General features: G+C 38.0%; 1 protein-coding gene across 6 annotated transcripts in view; it reads left to right on the forward strand.

Annotated features, from left to right (window-relative positions):
* Positions 1–20,953, forward strand: part of LOC124721157 (band 7 protein AGAP004871-like) — a 298,564-nt gene that overhangs the window by 266,478 nt on the left and 11,133 nt on the right. For 5 of the 6 annotated variants that reach the window (XM_047245980.1, XM_047245979.1, XM_047245978.1 and 2 more), the window contains 2 exons: positions 10,488–10,643; positions 17,983–18,080. In XM_047245980.1, the coding sequence (XP_047101936.1) occupies positions 10,488–10,643; positions 17,983–18,080 (254 nt within the window). Of the gene's footprint in view, positions 1–10,487; positions 10,644–16,369; positions 16,468–17,982; positions 18,081–20,953 lie in introns of all 6 variants that reach the window. The other variant, XM_047245977.1, reaches the window with a different exon arrangement.

Raw genomic sequence — 20,953 nt, forward strand, 5'->3', positions numbered from 1 at the left:
ATTTGTGGTAGTAAGCAATGTCACCTAAAATGTTTGGAGTTCTGTGACATTGATAGAATGAGGCAGAGCTGAGACCATGGTAACATGACAATGTAAAGGCTTAAACCATCCCGAGAAACTTCAAACCTGAAATACACAATGGATTTGCCGAAACTAGGCCGAGTCAGATTTCAACGACGCAGTATGTAAGACTGTGAACAAGGTGAGTAAGTTACGTAAATGCTCTCCAGGATGCACCCATCACAACAATGTGATTGAGGTAGCTGATGCACTCTGGAGCGACCATCATAAAAAATCATGCAAAATTGCCAGGCTGCTTGCCACACCAAACAGAAAGCAACAGTACTGGTACAACCTGAAGGGCATGTTAATCACAAGGAGCCATTTAGAATCCTCATCCAATGGTACCTGTAAATAGGCTTCAGATTAATCAGTTTTGGAGAAAAACTGGTCCCTGGTGAGTTCAGTCAATAACTTGTCTGGACGAGGCAAAGGAAAGGTGTCAATGATAGATTGAGCATTAACTGAAACTTTAAAGTTGCTACAGATGCAAAGATGACCAGTCAGTTTTTTAACAATCACGAGGGAGGTAAACCATTCTCTCAATGTAATAGGCTGTATGACCCCCAACAACATCAGCCTGTCTAGTTCCATTTCACTTTGATCACACAAAGCCACTGGAATATGGCACACACAGAAAAAACGGCCATGTCATAGGTTTCAGGGTAACATGTGCCACAAAATTAGTGGCACAACCTAATCCATCTGAGAAGAAAAGACGAGAACTCAGAAGACAGAGTATCTAACTGCTGGTAAGGGTGCCGGCTGGAAACAAGGTGCACCACATCCAAAATGGAAAACCAAAAGCATTGAAAACATCCAGACTGAACAAATTTGAAGTACCACCATCATCCACTACCAAATAAGTTAAGGAACAAACCATAGATTTATACATAGTTGGAGCCATAACTTGCACCAAAATTGGAATATGCTGTTGTTGTAACTCACCAAATGTTCAGTAACTGGAGACACACTGGAGACCCAGATCCATATAGGTTTATGAGTTCAGTAAACCACCCGTGTCCACTTGTAGTCTGAGTACTTTGATAAACAGTTTGTTATGATTCATAAGCACTGGAGACAGAATTAACATCCATGTTCATGTCTATAGGAGGTGGTTGGGAACAACACACAGACGCTATATGTCCTTTTTTCCTACAGTTGTCACAAGTCACCCAGCGCTTAGGGCACACAGCCCTGTCATGTTACACGAAACAGTAGGGTGAGATGAGAGCACGGAGCTGTGGTTGACGTGGTGGTTGGTTGTCATATCACTATCCAGTGTGCTGCAGAGGCCACTTTTGTACAGCTGCCATGCTGTACTTTCCTGAAAACTGACTGATGCCTGATGACCAAGCCTCAATCTGACCACCAGCAGCATGAGGTACATCAAAAAATTGAGCAATATTCAACACTTCAGCCAAAGATGGATTCTTACTCTGTAGTGCACATTGAAACATCTCCTTATCAGGAGTCAACCAGATGATAATATCATGGACAATAGAATCAGCATAGGAATCATGATGAGCATCAGTAACAAACGGTCGTTTGTGACTGAGGCATGGAGTTTGGCCTCCAAGCTCAGTAAGACTGGTGTTTTTTTTTTTATGACAATGCTAGAACCCTATAAGTGCTGCAATGACATGCACGCATTTACGGTGATATTATGGCAATGTACACATTTCATTGAACGAAAATGATACAGGTTCCTGGAGCAGGACTAGCTGGCACAACAGTTGGTAGATCCAAGGAGAAATCCGAGAATGGAACGAAGCCTTCCACGTGATTGCATCAGTGACGCCAAAAGCAAGGAAGTGATGCTGAAGTCACTTCTCATAAGTGAAAGGATGACGGGTATGCCGATGGTGTGGAAGCCTGCGTAGTCAATGTGCCTCCCAACTTTGTGATAGCAACTGTAAGAACCTGCTGCTGCTCGAGGAGAGATTGGATCACTGCCTCCATGGATAGAAGAAATGAAGGAACAACCAAATAGACTGAGCACTTGGAAGTGAACACCACACTTGCCACCAATTCTATCACACTGTAAGACACTACCAACAGCATGACCACAATCAACCAGAGTTAATTCTTCTTCTACTTACAGACAGACAACAATTGAGAATGTAGATACAAACATAGAAACAATCCAGGTGCTGATACAAGCAGTTGCTGACAGTAAGTATCAACACAATATGAGAGCAAGTGCCTCCTGCACCAGGATTATAAAGAGGAAGGTTCCGGTACACAACAAGTGATTGCTGTTCCGTGTGTGCAAGTCGTGTGGCTCACCGCAGGTGTTTATTCAAAATGTAGCGCACTGGCAGCCTGGTGCTGCGGCATCTAGCCAAGTATTACGTACTGGGTTATAGCAGATAGTACATTAAGTGCATATAAAATACTTACCACAGTCAGTCAATATTGCTCACCATTAAAAAATTATTTTTCAGTAAAACTCTAATGAATTGTATTTAATTCTCTTGTCAAATTATCACTACTCAGTGATTCTCCAACAGAAAGAGGTTCCTACTCAATGGTCTGAAGATGACAACAGTAGTGATCGAAACCGGTCACCTTGATAAATAAATCGTGATCAAGAATGTTTTTAATAGTAGATAGTTGTCATAATGCTTTACCAATGCAAAACCGCACTCAGGTAGCTTAGCAGCCATATGCGACTGTGTATCTTGTGAAAAGTGAGAAATTTAAGGAAAATAACCAAACAGATGAATACATAAAAGAGTTAAAGTAGGTCAAGTCAATGAAAAAAATTGCACTGAAGAAAGGCCGTGAACAATATAAATGTTAAGATTTAGAATGTGATGGATGCTGAAAGGAAAAGTTGACAGGGTTATTAGTCACATGACTGAAGATAGAAACTAGAGCAGAAAAATTAATAATATCAGTGCAGTGGGTCGTGATACTTTGGGACAAGTATTGCTGGAGTGCTAAGGGGTGTGGCAGATGCAATAGGAGAAAGTTACCTTATTTCAGAATGAGAAATGGGTGCAGATGCTCTCTCAACAGCAGGGAAAAAGGGGATTAAAGTATAGGGTAGATTGGATGCTGTGGGCTGACAAAAACAAATAAATTGTAGCTGCAAATGTCTTTTTATTGGACTATGACTAGATTAGTTCTTGTAACCTACTGGACTTGGTGGAAGGGCTGGTGGAAGATTGATGAGGTAATAAGCTTTTCCTTAGCATGAAAGAAAATTAAGCATTGTTGAATACATGCCCATATGTGTATTTGAAATCGCTGCTATCAAGGAGGAGAATTCAGATGGCACAAAATATACAAACCTCTTGTGACTTGTTATAGAATGTGCCCTGGATTGGGTGGTTGCCCATGTGGCAGATTAAAACTGTCGCTGGACGAGAATTTTGTCTTCCATTGGGCACCGTTCACCAGAAGATGACAAGTGTAACATTCATAAAAACATTGTGGTTTCTGAATACTGCCACCAGCAGTTTACGCTCAAAATATTTACATTGACACAGACTGTAAATTGCAGCAGTGGCGAGAAAAAGAAGATTCTGCATCATGGTTGCTGACAGATTTCAGAGGAAGGTATGTTCAACAATACAGAAATAATTAGGGATAAGATGGTTTTTGGACATGCTATAGATCTTTGCTTACATAATATATGTAAAGGTGATGCATCTTTACTACATCTTCTCTGCTGAGTAATATAGACTCACTTAAGACTGGGACTGGGAAGAGCATCTGCTCAAACACAGTACTGACAACATTTGGAATTTAAAAATGTGCCAGAAATGTCAACCAAGGTGAGAAAAGTTGCACATGATGAGGAATAGGAAGAGAAAACAGCAAGAGGTTCAGAATGCTAATGATCCCAGATCTCGGTTTTAGTAGGTTTCTTGCATCTACTTAGGAAGTAAGAGACCACTTACAAATTACTGTAAAACAAACTTTCATCAATATAAAAGGTGTAGCATCTGCGCTGTAAAAGTAAGACATTTAAAATGTAGATAATAAAATTAAAATCATGAACTGTTGACATATCAATGAAAAGCTCTTGTGTTTTGAGCTGGGTGGCAGTGTCAAAATACTGTGACACTTTGTAGAGTGCCATACTGATAATCTTCTGGTGAAGAAGATGATAAGTAAGACAGTCTGTTAATTGAATTGTTGCGTTATTTTAACAGTGTCATCCAAGAGGTTTTGTCAGTAGCATATGTTAGGAAAGTCTACATTCACAGTTGACATTTTGGTTAACATGACATTACTTCAAGAGGGAATATAGGATATAAGGATTGCAGATTGGTTGATCTCTCTGAAGGATAAATCATTTGTCATAACAAATTTGACTGGTGAATGTGTTAAATGTCAGACGGAGGCAAGTATTTTCATTAAAAAAGTTAATTCCATTACTAATTTTATAGCTATATTTTTAATGTTTCATTAACTGACATTGCTTTATATAATTCTTATGGTATCATTTCTTTCCTTAAAGGTGTATTTTCAAAAATACATGTGATATTTGTACTGTGAGCTATATGGATACTGATTAAATTAGTTCACTCTTTCTTAGTTTTTTGTCGTTATATGATACCGCAGCTTATTATTAATGAAGTAGCAGAAGTTTTCTAAAGCTGTAGAGTATTTGAAATGATCAGTTCGGAAATCTGGAAACCAATGGAGTTGTGACAGTAACAATATTGAAACTTCTTGGCAGATTAAAACTGTGTGCCGGATCGAGACTCGAACTTGGGACCTTTGCATTTCGCGGGCAAGTTATCTACCGTCTGAGCTACCCAAGCATGACTCATGCCCCATCCTCACAGCTTTACTTTTGCCAGTACCTCGTCTCCTACCTTCCAAACTTTTGCAAGCGTTATATGTGTAAAATTTCCTGGCAGATTAAAACTGTGTGCCGGACCAAGACTCGAGCTCGGGACCTTTGCCTTTCGCGGGTGAGTGCTCTACCAACTGAGCTACCCAAGCACGACTTACGCCCCGTCCTCGTAGCAGGAGAGCTTCTGTAAAGTTTGGAAGGTAGGAGACAAGACACTGGCAGAAGCAAAGCTGTGAGGACAGGGCGTGAGTCATGCTTGGGTAGCTTAGATGGTAGAGCACTTGCCTGTGAAAGGCAAAGGTCCCGAGTTCAAGTATCGGTCCGGCACACAGTTTTAATCTGCCAGGAAGTTTCATATCAGTGCACATTCCGTTGCAGAGTGAAAATCTCATTCTGGAACAATATTGAAGCATACATAGAATTTCTACATCAAATTTTGTCCGTGACAAACCACAGATATTTCCAGCATCTAGTATCCCATATTATATAATACGTCAAATTCACAAGTAACCTTCCAGATTTAGGTTTCCCATGATTTCCCTAAACTGCTTCAGACAAGTGGCCAGAATGGGTCCTTTGAAATGCCACATCTGATTTCTTTCTCTATTTTTGAATCATTCAGAGCTTGGGCTCTGTCTCTAATGCCTTGATGCTGATGAGATGAAAAACCCTAACCTTCTTCCTATCTTTTATTGCACACACTCACAAAATCGACAAAACTGCAAACACCCCTTTCTTATGTGTTTTCAACTTTTTGTGTTAATCCAAACTTATGTTGATCTATCTCATCAGAGTAAGTAACTCAGTACTATTCGACAATCCAATAGCTGAATTTGAGTAGCACTATAGTTCCTTAGCATCAAAGTCCTAGATTATTTTTTTCAGTTATGAAGGAAATATCCAGTAAGAAAAGCAGTGAAAACCTGATGCAGAATATGTACGTTCTGTCAATAGTACCCAGGCTCTCTGTTCAAAGTGTCTTGCTATTTCTTTTTTGTGTTTGTGCTAAATCAAACAGCCATTATTTTTTCTGAGGGCGTGCAGCTCTGCTGTATGCTTAAATTATGACGACATCCTCTTTGACAAAATATTCTAGAGGTAAAATAGACCCTATTCAGATTTCTGGGTGGGGACTACTGAGGAGGGTGTTGTCATCAGGAAAAACAAAACTGGCATTCTATGGATTACTGTGTGGAATGTCCGATCCTTTAATTGGACAGGATGAACAAGACTTTTGGTCAGGTGAGTACAGGGCTATAAACACAAAATCAAATCTAGGAGTAGGTCTAATAATGAATGAGAAAATAGGAATGTGTGTAAGCTACTATTAACAGCATAGTAAATGTATTATCATAGCCAAGATAGACACAAAGCCAACAAACACCACAGCAGTACAATTTTTTATGCCCACTACCTCTGCAGATGATAAAGAGTTTGAAAATAGTGTACAATAAGATAAAAGAGACTGTGCAGATAGTTTAGAGAGATGAAAATTTGTGGTGGGAGACTGGAATTTGATAGTAAGAAAAGAAAGAAAAGGAAAAATACTAGAAGAGTATAAAGTGGGAGAAAGGAATTAAAGAAGAAGCCACCTGGTAAAATTTTTGCACACAGCATAATTCAGTCATCACTAACACTTAGTTTAAGAATCGTTAAGGAAGGCTTAATATCTGGAAGAGACCTGGAGACACTGAAATTTTGCACATTAACTATACACTGAAGTGACAAAAGTCATGGGATACCTCCTAATATCATGTTGGGCCTCCTTTTGCCTAGAATAGTGCAGCAACTTAACACGGCATGGACTCAACAAGTCATTGGAATTCCCCTGCAGAAATATTGAGCCGTGCTGCCTCTGCATGCATCCACAATTGAGAAAGCATTGCCAGTGCAGGATTTTGTGCACAAGCTGTTCTCTCAATTATGTCCCATAAATGTTCAATGGCATTCATGTCAAATGATCTGCATGGCCAAATAATTTGTTCAGATTGTCCAGAATGTTTTTCAAACCAATTGAAAACAATTGTGGCCTGGTGACGTGGCACATTGTTGTTTGAGAACATGAAGTCCGTGAATGGCTGCAAATGGTCTTCATATAACTGAACAAAACCCATTTCTAGTCAATGACTTGTTCAGCTGAACCAGTGCACCCAGTCCATTCCATGTAAACCCAGCCCACACCATTATGGAGCCACCACCAGCTTGCACAGTGTCTTGGTGACAAATTGGGTACATGGGGTCTGTGCCACATTTGGAATCTATCATCAGTTCTTACCAACTGAAACTGGACTCGTCTGACTAGGCCACAGTTTTTCAGTCATCTAGGGTCCAACCAATATGGTTACAAGCCCAGGAGAGGCAGTCTAGGCCACATCATGATTTTAGCAAAGGCACTCACTTCGGTCGTCTGCTGCCATAATCCGTTAATGCCAAATTTCGCAGCACACTCACAACTGATATGTTTGTCCTACATCCCACATTTATTTCTCTGGTTATTTCATGCAGTGTTGGCTATGCATTGGACTGACAACCCTATGCAAACACCACCGCTGTTCTTGGTCGTTAAGTGAAGGCCATCATCCACTGTGTTGTCCGTGGTGAAAAGTAGTGACTGAAATGTAGTATTCTCAGTACACTGTGGATTACAGAATATTGAATTCCCTAATGATATCCAAAGTGGAATATCCCATGTGTTTAGCTCCACCTACCATTCTGTGTTCAAAGTCTGTTAATTCCCTTTGTGTTGACAATATACTGCCATCTGTGTATGTGCATATCACTATCCCATGACTTTTGTCACCTCAGTGTATAGTATTAATCCAGAGAGTTTGGACCCAGATTTTGAACTGTAAGACATTTACAGGAGCAGATGTGGACTCTTACCATAATTTATTGGTTACAAGCTGTAGATTAAAACAGAAGAAACTGCTAGTAGGAAGGAAAGTAAGGAGATGGGACGTGGATAAGTTTAAAGAATGAGAGGTGGTTTAGAGTTTCAGAGGGAGTATTAGGCAATTATTGACTGAAACAAGGAAAGGAATACAGAAGAAGATGAATGGGTAACTTTGAGAGATGAAATAGTGGAGGCAGGAGTTAAAAAACATGGAATTGTATCACTGAACAGCACAGTAGTTACTGAATTTAACTGATGAAAGGATAAAATACAAAAATGCAGCAAATGAAGCAAGAAAAGGGGAATAGAAACATTTAAAAACATGAGACTGACTAGAAATGCAAAATGACTAAGCAGGAATGAGTAGAGGACAAATGTAAAGATATAGAAGCATATATAAGTAGGGGAAAGATACGTACCGGTACTCTACAGGGAAATTAACGAGACATTTGAAGGAAAGAAAAGTAACTCTATGAACATCAAGAGCTCAAGTGGAAAATCAGCTCTAAGCTAAGAAGCTGAAAGGTGGAAAGAGTTTATAGAAGGTCTGTACAAGGGAAATGTACTTACAGGCATTTTATAGAATGAGAAGAAGACATATATGAAGGTGAGATAGGAGATATGACACTGCAAGAAGAATTTGACAGAGTCATAACTACTGATACCCTTTGGAGAACCAGCCATAACAAACTATTCCACCTGGTATTCAAGATGTATGAGAAGTGTGTGATGCCCTCAGACATTCAAGAAGAATGAAATAATTCTAATTCCAAAGAAAGCAGGTGCTGCAGGTGTGAATATTACCAAAATATCAGTTTAGTAAGTCATGGTTGCAAAATATTAACTACAATTATTTACAGAAGAATGGAAAAATGGTAGAAGCCATTCTTGGGGAAGGTTAGTTTGGGTTCCAAAGAAATATAGGAAAATGTGAGACAGTACCTGACCCTTTGAGTTCTCTTAAAAGGAAAGGCAAACCTCCATTTCTAGCGTTTTTAGATTTGGGAAAGCTTTTAACAATGTCGACTGGAATACACCCTTTGAAAATTTGAAGGTATCAGGGGTAAAATACAGTGAGCAAATGCTTATATAAAATTTATACAGAAACCAGACGGCAGTCACAAAGGGCAATAGGCATGAAAGGTTAGCAGTGGTTGAGAAGGGAGTGAGAGAGGATTGTAGCCTATCCCCAATGCTGGTCAATTGCTACATTGAGCAACAAAAGAAAAATTTGGAAAAGGAATTAAAGTTTAAGGAAAAGAAATGAAAACTTTGAGGTTTTCTGACAACATTGTAATTCTATATGAAGATGGTATCTGTTCTTTCTGCCATGAGTAATGAGTATAGTGGGCAGGGGCACTACAAATGTAGTGTGTGGACAGTAAGTTGGGAATGTGGATCTCACAAGGAGCATGCCAGAGATAAGTCCCTGCAGTTGCACTATCCTCTGTGTCCTCAGTGGCTCAGGTGGATCTGCCATGTAAGCAGGAGATCCTAGGCTTGAGTCCCGGTCAGTGCACACATTTTCAACTGTCCCTGTTGATATTTATCAATGCCTATAAGCAGCTAAAGGTCTGGATTTCATTGTAATTACATTGTAATTCTGTCAGAGATGGCAGTGAAGTTGGAAGGTAGTTGAATGGAATGGACAGTGTCTCTACGGGAGGGTATGAGATGAATACCAACAAAAGTAAAAAGGGTAATGGAATGTAGTCAAATTAAATCAGATGATACTGGGGGAATTGGATTAGGAAATGTGACACTAAAAGTAGTAGATGGGTTTTTCTATTTGAGTAGTAAAATAACTGACGATGGCTGAAGAAGAGAGGATGTAAAATGTAGACTGGCAGTGACAAGAAATGCATTTCTGAAGAAGAGAAATTTGTTAACATCTATTATAGACTAAGTGTTAGGAAGTATTTTTCTGAAGGTATTTGTCTGGAGTGTAGTCTTGTATGGAAGTGAAACATGGACAATAAACAATTTACACAAGGAGAGAATAGAAGCTTTTGACATGTGGTGCTACATATGAATGCTGAAGATTAGATTGTAAATAGTGTAGCCAATGAGGAGCTACTGAATATAATTGATGAGAAAAAAAAATTGTGGCACAATTTGACTAAAAGAAGGGATCTATTGTGGGATATATCTTAACACACCAAGGGATCACCAATGTAAGATTGGAGGGAAGTGTGTGGGATAAAACTGTAGAGGGAAACCAAAAGATGAATAGATGAATACAGTAAGCTGGTTCGAAACGATGTATGTTGCAGTAGCTATTTGCAGATGAAGAGGATTTCACAGAACAGAGCACTATGGAGAGCTGCATCAAACCAGTCTTTGGACTGAAGACGACGATGACGACGGCAACAAAAACATCTAAATCAAATTTTGGTGACTCTTCTGTAACAACACACTTTCATAATCTTCCAGTGATATCAGTAGTGTTGATGGTGCATTAATTATCTATAGTTTTCCAGTTGTGTTACTCTCGTAGAATTTTCTAAGTTAAGTGGTAGTATAAACTGTTCTTTTATATTTAATTTCTTAAATGAAGTAAGAAGTCACCACTGTCTTTAATTTTTTTACAAATTGTTCATGGAACTAAAGTTTACTGTTTCCTACTGTGTACTGAATAAGAATATTGTAAATAAACTAAGGTTGACAGATTATTTTCATTTAGATAACAAAGGGTTATGAATGCTCTTAAATTTTTAGGTGGTCCAGGAGTACGAACGCGCTGTTATCTTCCGCTTAGGGAGACTTCGTAAGGGGGGAGCCCGTGGTCCGGGAATTTTTTTTGTCTTACCATGCATTGATACGTACTGCAAAGTAGATCTACGGACTGTTTCATTTGATGTTCCTCCACAAGAGGTATGTTAAATATAGAGCTAGCAAATAATAGTATTTATAAGGAAAGCTAATGTGAGCAAAGTAAGTAGCATAACACAGTGTATGTCTGTAGTTAAGATGAAGTCTGATACTCTGTATTTCGATTTGGTGCTGATATGGTCCCATTTCCCTAGTTATTCAGAGCAGAAGTGATTTCTATCAACAAAATTTTCAGTATTTTTCAGGGATGTTGGCTGAGTGTTGTAAAACCAGCTCATAGTCTCTGGTGGTTTGTTCCTGAGAAACTACATTTTTAAATACTTTAAATGAGCTACCTTTCTGTATGGCTATACAACACTTGTTTCATAGTTCACACTAAACCATATTTGCTTCAGTTCAATTAGTACTTTTGTACTTCTCAGTTGCTGCAAGCAAAACCTTTGCACACTGTTTCATTGCAGGTGTACCCTGATCATTTCAGTTATCAGATACGATACATCAGACTTCATCTTCTGAAGTTCAGGAGTTTGCAATTGAGACTTACATGGAGTTTGTATTACCATTTTTACACTTACTGAAAGTATATGCCACCACCTAGAACACCCAAGGATTTACGACACTCGAGAACATATCATTTAACTTTGTCATGATGACAGTGCCCACATCATGAAACACCTGCTTTAAAGAGCAATCCAGGTTGTTTGGTAGTTTTGTTCTAGACATGCTCTGTAATTTACGTATATCAAAACTTCATAAATAATTTTTCTCAATAATTTCTCAGGCTGGGAAGGACAGTCACTCACTGGAACCTTGGCTTTTGTAAGGGAGGGTGAAGGGTGGGGAGGTGGGTGGTTGGTCGCAGTGGCAGTGGCAGCAGCAGCACATCACATATTGTTCTGTGAGTGCAGTGTATCTGTAAAATTGTGGCATTTCCAACCAGATATTTGTTACAAAACACAATTAATTGGTAAAGTTTTAAAGTGAGCTCTTGTTTTCAAGGAGATCTCACTGAGTGTATTAAAATTTTATTTTGGGGCCAATAGTTTCTTGAATAAGTTAAGTTTTCTGTTTCCCTACTGCACTGTCATTGGTGTTAACATACCAATAACAACATCTGTTTGCCAGTGGTAGTAATGTGAATGTTTGGAAAAAAATATGTCAATTATGTTTCTGGGAGAAAATTTAAACTAAAACACTAATTGAGGAAAACATGTTATTTCAAAGACTAAAACGTACTGTAAGAAGTAAGTTAACACAAAAAAAATTATTTATAAGCAGCAGACATAGGGGGTATCAATGAAATTTTACTGGTCCTTTCACTGAAACATGGGAACAGTAGGCTTTTATGTAAAGAAATTTATTCCTCGTGTAGACCTTCAGTTTGTGATGTGATATGATGTTGTGTTCATGAAAGCAGGGCAAATATGACCTTTTGTTTTACAAAATTTAGAACAGTAAGGAATTCAGTCTAGAGCTTGTGTTGTCCATATGTCAGCATTTTTATTTATGAACTGAAATTGGAATAAAGTGACCATTTGGAGAGCAATTGTGATATGCACAATTTTTACATAATTGTCTGATTGCACTGCTTTTTAAATAGAATTACCAGTTTTGGCTATATGGTAGCCATCTTCAGAGCTTGCAATAGAAGTAAAAGAAGGTACAGTAATAACTAATACATTAATAGATTAAAAAATATGACAAAACTTATAATAAAAACAATGTACCTCTCATTCTGCTGCACCACAAGTCATAACATGCAAAAGTAACATGTCAAAACTGCTATGCATCCATCAACTAGTAATGCACTGAGGTGACAGAAGTCATGAGATACCTCCTAATATTGTGTCAGACCTCCTTTTGCTTGGCATTGTGTAGCAACTGATGTGGAATTTATGCAATAAGTCATTGGAAGTCTCCTTCAGAAATATTCTGTCATGCGGCCTCTATAGCTGTCTGTAATTGTGAAAGTGTTGCCAGTTCACGACCCATAGATGTTGAAGGAGATTCGTGTCGGGTGATCTGGTCAAATTATTCGCTTGCATTGTCCAGAATATTCTTCAAACCAATTATGAAAGAGTGTGTCTGGTGACATGGTGAATTGTCATCCATAAGCCAGCATCAGGGGTGGCAGCTGGGTGTCATGGTGGGCCACAAAGGTTGGTAGTTTGTGGTGGATGCTGATGGGGAGCAGCTGACTCATCATGGAAATCAGTTGCACCTGTGCCCTGTCGGGGCACCGCAACTGCGGCCTTCCGGTCGGCTGAGAGCCAGGGTTGCTCGTGACGTTGTTTTAGGGGTGGGCTCCCGCTTGCAGTAGTGAACCTTTCCGTTTTGCCCCCTGCACTCCCTCCACCATCCCTCAATTGCCTGCAGCCTCGCTACCTAGTGAGACTTGCACCTCCAACTGCTGAAGTGGAGCCCATAAATTTCGACCTGTATCCATCCCCTTCTGCCTCCTCTCACTTGTCATCTTGGAGGGGGACATGTCCCCGCTGACACTGGTGGGCCCACCGTTGCTGCAACCTCTGAGTCATTCCACCCTCCTGGTGGGGCCAGAAGTGTCGACATTTCTTCCTCTGGTGGTCAGTCTGCTGTCAAGTTCTCTGGCACCCTCCCAGGTTCTGCACTGGAGGATGTGGCCTAAGAATGGCCATTTTTGGCCATCGCCTTTTCAGCTGAGGGAGGAATTTAGTATCCCCGCCAGAAGAAATCGCGATGGAGGCAGACGAGATGAGATGGATGGAGCAGTGTAGTAGTCTAGGAACTTGCTCCGGAGGGCCCACATATCGTATAATTGGGACAGTCCTACTGACCGAAGTGTTTACTGGCGGTGTCAGTAAGTGAAGCAGGCAACTTTCACTCTGCACCCAAGTACTGCGGACCTCTGCTTGTGTTTCATGCCGAGTGCTACTGTTGTGTGCTTAGTTAACTGTCCATGCCAGCCACTGACTGAGATTATTGCTATGCAAATCTCTGCATGTATTTGGACACTCTGCTTCCCATAGACTAGATCACATGGCGAGTTTTTTTTCTCCGTCAGGGTTCCATTACCCAGTTGTTGTCGAGCCATCGTCGGCCCGTGAAGTAACTGCACTAACAGCAAGAGTACCAGCATTGTCACACCTGTGCAAATGCTAAACAAACTTAAAAAAGGGTCACACTAAAATATATAACATCTAAAAAAAGGCAAGCTGAATTAAGGCTTCATAGCTTGAGACCCAGGAATGAGATCTTCTGTTCTCAGCAGGTGGGAAGGATCTTCAACATAAAATTCAAAAAATTTGCTGTGAACAGAATTATGTTTCATGTTAGTTCTTGCAGCACGTGGATAGAAAACACATCTGTAAATAATTCAAAATAGTTTGAAAGTCCTATGCACTGGAGCAAAATGCAGAAATTTAATCTCTAGAAATTCAGTGAACCCCTGGAACATAATTCAAATATACAAATAAAATACTTCTGTGCACATGTGAGTGACAAGATAAAAGTAAATTATTTTGATTTTTAACAAAATATCTTCATGAGACATGCATCCCCCCTTGCTCCTACTGCTCCCCTCCCCCTGTGCAACTCATCATTTACAGATTTGTCATAGAATTAGTCTCAACATTTTGGCTGAACAGGGCAAGGTGTAATCCATGGAATCCATTTATTTTATCAGCAGCATTGCAATAATCAACAGGTACAATTACTCTTGTTATTTTGGAGCAGCAGGACTTGCATCCCTATCTGACCATTCTCGTTCAGATGTTCATATTTATCTGCGAATCACTTGAAGTGGATTCGAATTGTAGTTCCTTATTTAGCCACAGAGCTTTCTTCACTCGTCCTTGTCCAACTGTGCTAGTGTTCTGTCTTGAATGGCCTCAGTTAGATGTTAACCCCCAGATACCCCTGAGCGTTCCTCCTCCTGCCCCTTCCCCCAACTCCCACTCTGCAGGTCCCAATACAGCACATCCCTGAAATGAGAGCTCAGGAAAAACTGCAATTCATTGGCTTTCTCCCAATGATTGGACATTTCATACTGGCTACTGTATCTTTTTTTATAAAGATTATGTGAATAATAGAATGAGTAACTAATTGCTGTTAATTTTTATATATGTTTTCACATGTTAAATATTTGTGTTGAATATATCATTGATGAAAATTATGTCAGTGTAAATCAGAGCTATATCTTTTTCATGAGGGTTACAATAACATTTTTTGTCTTCAAGATGTGAACATTTTACTATATGAGTGATCAGTATATACATTCTTCCAGTTGCTTTGTGGCTGTGGCTGTAGCTGTTAGTTGTGTATAGGATGGTTGTACAGAAAGATATAGGTGTTCATTCTTGCTGCGTGCTATACGAGATTGGAATAATAGAGAATTGTGAAAGTGGTTCGATGAACCCTCTGCCAGGCACTTAAATGTGATTTGCAGAGTATCCATGTAGATGTAGACATAGATGTAGATGGTCTTTTGTCATTGCAATATTTGAAATAATACTGAAAAAATAGGAAGACTGTTTACTGTAAACAGGTTTTTTTAAAGATAATTGTGATTTCTATACCACTAAAAAAACTTCTGCTGCTGAAACTGAAACCTATACAAATACTTTTTCTTTGCATTGTTGGTTTGGTCAGTGCTGTACTACAGTAATATCAATTTCTGCAGCCATACCGAATATCGTTAGTAGCCGCAACACTTTTTTAGATTTCAGGCCCTGATGATGGTATATTAGATATTGTTTTATTCACATCAAAAGTTGTCATACTTAAGCATTGTCTTTTGCCTATTTCTCCAACTTTTTAAAATTTTTTGTTGTGAATTTTTGCTGTTGTATGTGCTACTTTTGGAGTAATTCAGTTCTGAATTGACCTTAGTTAATTGTGTTATTAGATTAAATTATGAAACAAGAGGGACACATATGTTAAGCATTATGTTTAATCAGAACTGTACTGCAGAGCTAATGCTACCATTCCTAGAGGTACATTTACACAAAAGCTAATTACACAATAATATGAAAATATCAGCTAAGTGCTTTTTGCTACAGCTTGGAAATGGGGAACAGGAAGGTTCAAGCAAAATTTTAAAATGTGAGAGAAAACAACATGAGAATAAAATATTCTTTTTAAATACAGTGTATGGAGGAGGGGGATACATATGTAATACATAGTAGCAAACTGTGTTTTATCGCCACTAACGATGTATCTTCATCTCATGAAAATTAACTGCCCACATATGCATAATTCTCCTGAATAATGAGAGCAGTTTTTGGCATCCATCTTGCATAGAAATTGAAATTTACCATGAATCTTAAAATGAAAAATGAAGTTCATTGGAAGATAAAAGGAAATGGCTACCAATTTCACCTTTCCTTTTTAAATTATTCAGCTTCATATTTATATTGTATATGCTATAGACAAGATTGATTGCACTGTGGGAAGTTACTTACAATTAGTGTCAGGCATGTACAACAGATTGTTGCAGTAATGTATGAACACATTCTTCACTTGATTTCAAAAACTGAAGAGGGAAAGGAATGTTCAGTATGAGACAGAGTAGTTTAAAGCATCTCTCTCCCATCCTTTTCATGTCTTACCCATACCTCATCCCCCCCCCCCCCCTCCCTCCCCCCTCCTTGCTCTCTCTCTCTCTCTCTCTCTCTCTCTCTCTCTCTCTCTCTCTCTCTCTCTCTCCACCCCTTTTTTTCACTTTTCTCTGTTTGTTGTGGGTGGTTTTCCCCCCTTCCAGAAGATGCTATTATAGAAATGGATTTCAGGTGCTGTCACGTGACTCAGTCACAGTCAATGTAGATGCTGTTGTATTCTACCGTGTCAGCAGTCCAACAATGGCCACCAACAATGTTGAAGATTACAGGTATCCTTAGGAAAGCATCTTGGAACACATTTACTGTGAATTATTATATATTTGATCAACTCATTTTTAATAGCTACATTAATGCTTTTTAAGCTTCTTTAGTTTATTTTTGGTTGCATAATTTTGTATTTACAATCAGATTGATCTAAAGATCACACCAGGTGTCACTTCTACTATGACACTATGTTCCTTCTGTAGTTTGAAGCCTGTAGTCACTGATTTGTTTGCATCACAGCCTAAGCCTGGGAATCATCAGCATTTTGGCATGCATACTTTTCAGTTGGTATTTAAATTCTTGCCAGCACTGGTAAATGATACAGTATTTTGGTTTGTGATGAGGCTTTCATGACACATTCCTCACGGTGCTCATGCATGTGTGCACACCTTTTAAGTTGTGTAAGAATATATACAGATAGGGCTGTGGGGGATGAGTATTTTCGTGTGCAAATATTTAATATTGCATCAGATGAAGGGGGTTCATATAGAGACACTAAAAAAAAAGATATAGAGAAATTATAGCTTCAATTTTAGGTTAGAATTTATGACTGCACTAGAGATTTCTGAATCTTTCATTCCAAACAGAAATTTTAGGGGAAGAATGTAACATAAATTGTTATCAGAAATTCTTACCAAATTAGAAGACATTAAGGAATTGTATGGCATCTTTATTACAGAAGTGCCTAAGTTCTGTGAATACATCAGTTCATGGAATAAGTTGTAGTATCATCGCTCTTGCCACTATTGAAAATGAACAAAGAAGGTGCTTTTGTTCTATGAAAACACATTTTTCTGAACTAATTCTATGCAGCAGCTGTCATACAAGTAAGGTAGAAGTGTATGACAGAGCGTAATATATTTGCTATCATTTACTACAATGAGTGTAGGGAATATACAACATATAATTTGGAATCTAGTTTGTTTTAGTGTTGTTCTATGGAATGTAGATCACACCTATTCTTAAACTGTAGGTAACAATTAATGGAAGTATTTTTATGCACCCATACTTCTACCCTCTTTTATATTTACAGAAACTATTAAATGGCCTGCTGAACTTAGTTGTGTTAGCATGTGTAAAAGGACAAAAGGACGGATTAGCACCTTAAGTTGAAATTACATTTAACAAAATTAAATTGAACTGGTACTATAGATTGCAACCAATCCAGATGCAAGTCATGGATTCATTTTCTTCATAATAACTACAATTACATTTCAGATATTTAACTGATGATTTGTTATGCAAAATAGCTTAAATGTTTATTAAAAAGAATTTTTATACCATGTGTACATATGTGTGCATGAACGAAAACTAGGAAAAATTTTTGCTGTTAAGATCATCTGTCTTCATAGATAATTATAAAATTAAGTTACTTGTTTAACCTTCACTGCCACAAAAAATCATCACACAGCTGTTTGATATTTACATGTAAATATAAATGTTCAGGTTATGTTTGCTTGCTTTGCATGTTATATGCTCATGTAGTATATCTTGTAATATTCTCAAAAATGTGGGTTCAGGCACTCACCAGGGATTCAGTGACTGTCACAGTGGATGCTGTCGTCTATTATAGAGTAAATGATCCTTTGAATGCCATCGTCTCAGTTAACAATTACAGGTGAGTGCCTAAAACCTATGGAAAGAGAGTACTGTGCTGAATTTAACTTCTTGTTGTTTTTGTTGTTGTTGTTGTTGTTTTGGTCTTCAGTCTGGAGACACATTTGGCTATAGTGATTTTTGATTATGAATGCTCTCAAGATATTTCTGCATGAAACTAGAAAGTGTAGAACTTTTGATGTTTAATGTTCATGCACTGTGTGTTTTAGGAGTACAAGCATGCTTTTTGAACCTTTTAACTTAATAAATCAAAGTTCACATAAAAATGTTGTTGATCGGAATGGCATTAAAATATGATAAACATTTGACAGTAGTTTAGCAAAAAGTCAGATTTTTCTGGGAAAAGACTATGAAGTTTTCCAACTGTTAAATTTATAGGATGTATGTGTAAAGTCTGTTATCAAGATAAATTCTAGTATATATCAAGGACTGCTCCTATGTGAAGAAACATTAGTACAACTCTAAAATTTATTTCCAGTGATTGATTTCTTTTCTTTGTCAGTTTTTACTGAAAAGTACATTGCAACAAACTGAGACTGAATAGTGACCACTTCCTGTAAAACATTACATATAGCCTGGGGCATCTGTTACGTAGTAATTATCATATTTGGTGCTGAACAGGGAACATTTTTTCTTATGTGTCACAAACCAAGGTTGACTGTACATTCAATCCATGTTAGTGGCACATGAAAGTACTCCAAGAGGACAGTACATCCAGATCATTGATTAAAGTAATAACAGAGGTGACATGGTATTAGTGTGAACATTAGCTAGAGTGTGTGCATTGTTAAATGTAGTGTAATGTACAGTATGTTTGTTTTTGATAGAACTTATAAAATCTGTGAATGTATTATTCTGAGAACATCAAAATATGTGGGAACAAAAATGCATGAGATAGCACCCTGAGTCAAAGAATTATACAAGATACTCTGGTAAATCTTCGATATTACATTACTGGTTGCACACAACATAGTTGTTATATATGTCTTACGTTTAATAGTTTGAGCAGTGTAGGTGAAATATAAAAACACTGTAAGTAATGCCTAGCGATAATATCGGAGAAACTATTTTTCATGTTCACACAGCTATTAACCACCAGGAAATCAAATCAATTCTTTTATCAGCTGCAAGACATGAGATGCAAGTGCAAATTATTAAGTTAATTGGTAACCTACTTCTGCCATAATAATTGACAACTTTAACTGCTCCCTGACTGCAAACATCTTTCTAACAGCCGGAACTAAATGTTTACAATTGTATTTCTGGAAAAAGATTACGTAAACACACTATTGGACTACTGACACAGTTGTCTTCTGAAAGTGTAAGGCAAGATTTTGGACAATATACCTTATATAACCAGTTTTTTAACTACTTAACCTAGATCAACTTATTTGGGTTTCTGCAGATACAGTAGAATGATCCCTGCTCATATGAGACATGGTATGAACAATGAGAAATTAACTTTGGACATATGAGAGGTGAGTGTGATATTCATGTGACACTGCTGAGAATAAAAAAGGGAAAAAAACTGCTTACCAAACAGAAAAGCTTAAATTTTTGTGACTGTTGTATAGTATCTCTGTTTGTGTTCTATTTCTGAGGAGCATAGATATGGCCATTATTTTTTCAAATTGTACATTAATTACTTCTCAACTGTTCTTATACACTGCAAGTATCATTGTACAGGTTGATTCCATAATGCTATTGGACACTTTCAGGGATAATGGAGAAGAGTAAATTTATCGATTTGGGGTCAGGGACTCTGGTTCGGAAACGATCAAGTTGAAACTTATAATCGAAAATGGTTCTGATACCTGTGACAGTGTTGCTATGGTTGCATGGCAGCCAACTTACAGAGGTGATAGTATGGAGCAAAACAAGAAAAAAATGTCTAGCAAACATGGGCTCTTAAATGCATACCTGAAGAGCTGTGGCCACTTGTTCAGTAGAAGAGATGTGTTTCATAGTAGCAAAGATGAACAAGAGCTAATAGCTCTCAAGGTATGCATTGTAGCACCCATATATACTGGACTTTTTTTCTGGGTTTGGTCCTTACTACCTTCTCCAAAAATATAGAAACCAAAGAGCTTGCAGTAGAAGACATGTTTTTCACAGTATCAGTTCACTGTCAGAAGTATCAGAATAATTTTTTCATATATCTCTCAACTTGGTCGTTTCTGGAACAAGATCCCTTGCCTCAAACTGACACATTTATTCTTCTCCATCATCCCTAAAAGTCTGTAATATCATCAGTGTTACTGATATGGAAGGATGGTGAACTTGAGAACAAGTATCAGGTACATTACTACTGACTTTCTAGCATTTTCGCAGTGTCCATCGACTGTATGTCTGAAATTTATGACCTGTAAACCCCAAAAAATTCTTCACTCATTCTGTGCTTATTCCTTTCAACAAATAATTATGACACAATTTGAGACTGAGCACCTAAACTTCTTTGGACACATGGGGTTAGTTTTTAATAATATGTCCTCTCTCCACTGACTATAAGTATACAGAATACTCTTGTCTGTAGAAACAAACAAAAAAATTGTGATTACAATGTGATGAGGCTATTTCTTGAGGACTTTCACATCTGATCTCATCTGGGTGGAGCAGGTAGTAATGTTTGTATTCAATTCTTTCCTCAAGAAAAACAAATTTATGTGAGTTCCATAATAACAAATACTATTAATATCAGAAATAAGCTCCACTAAAATTCTTATTGAGCAAAAAGAAAAAGAACTTCACTATTTCTCATTACTTTGCAGATTACATGTTGTCTTGCCATAAAAAAAATGTAAAACAACATACCAGCTTCTGAAATCTGTCCCAAATTATTTACTCGAGTCTAAATAATTATGTTGGAATAATTAT

This window comes from Schistocerca piceifrons, chromosome X (genome assembly GCF_021461385.2).
Source record: "Schistocerca piceifrons isolate TAMUIC-IGC-003096 chromosome X, iqSchPice1.1, whole genome shotgun sequence".
NCBI lineage: Eukaryota > Metazoa > Arthropoda > Insecta > Orthoptera > Acrididae > Schistocerca > Schistocerca piceifrons.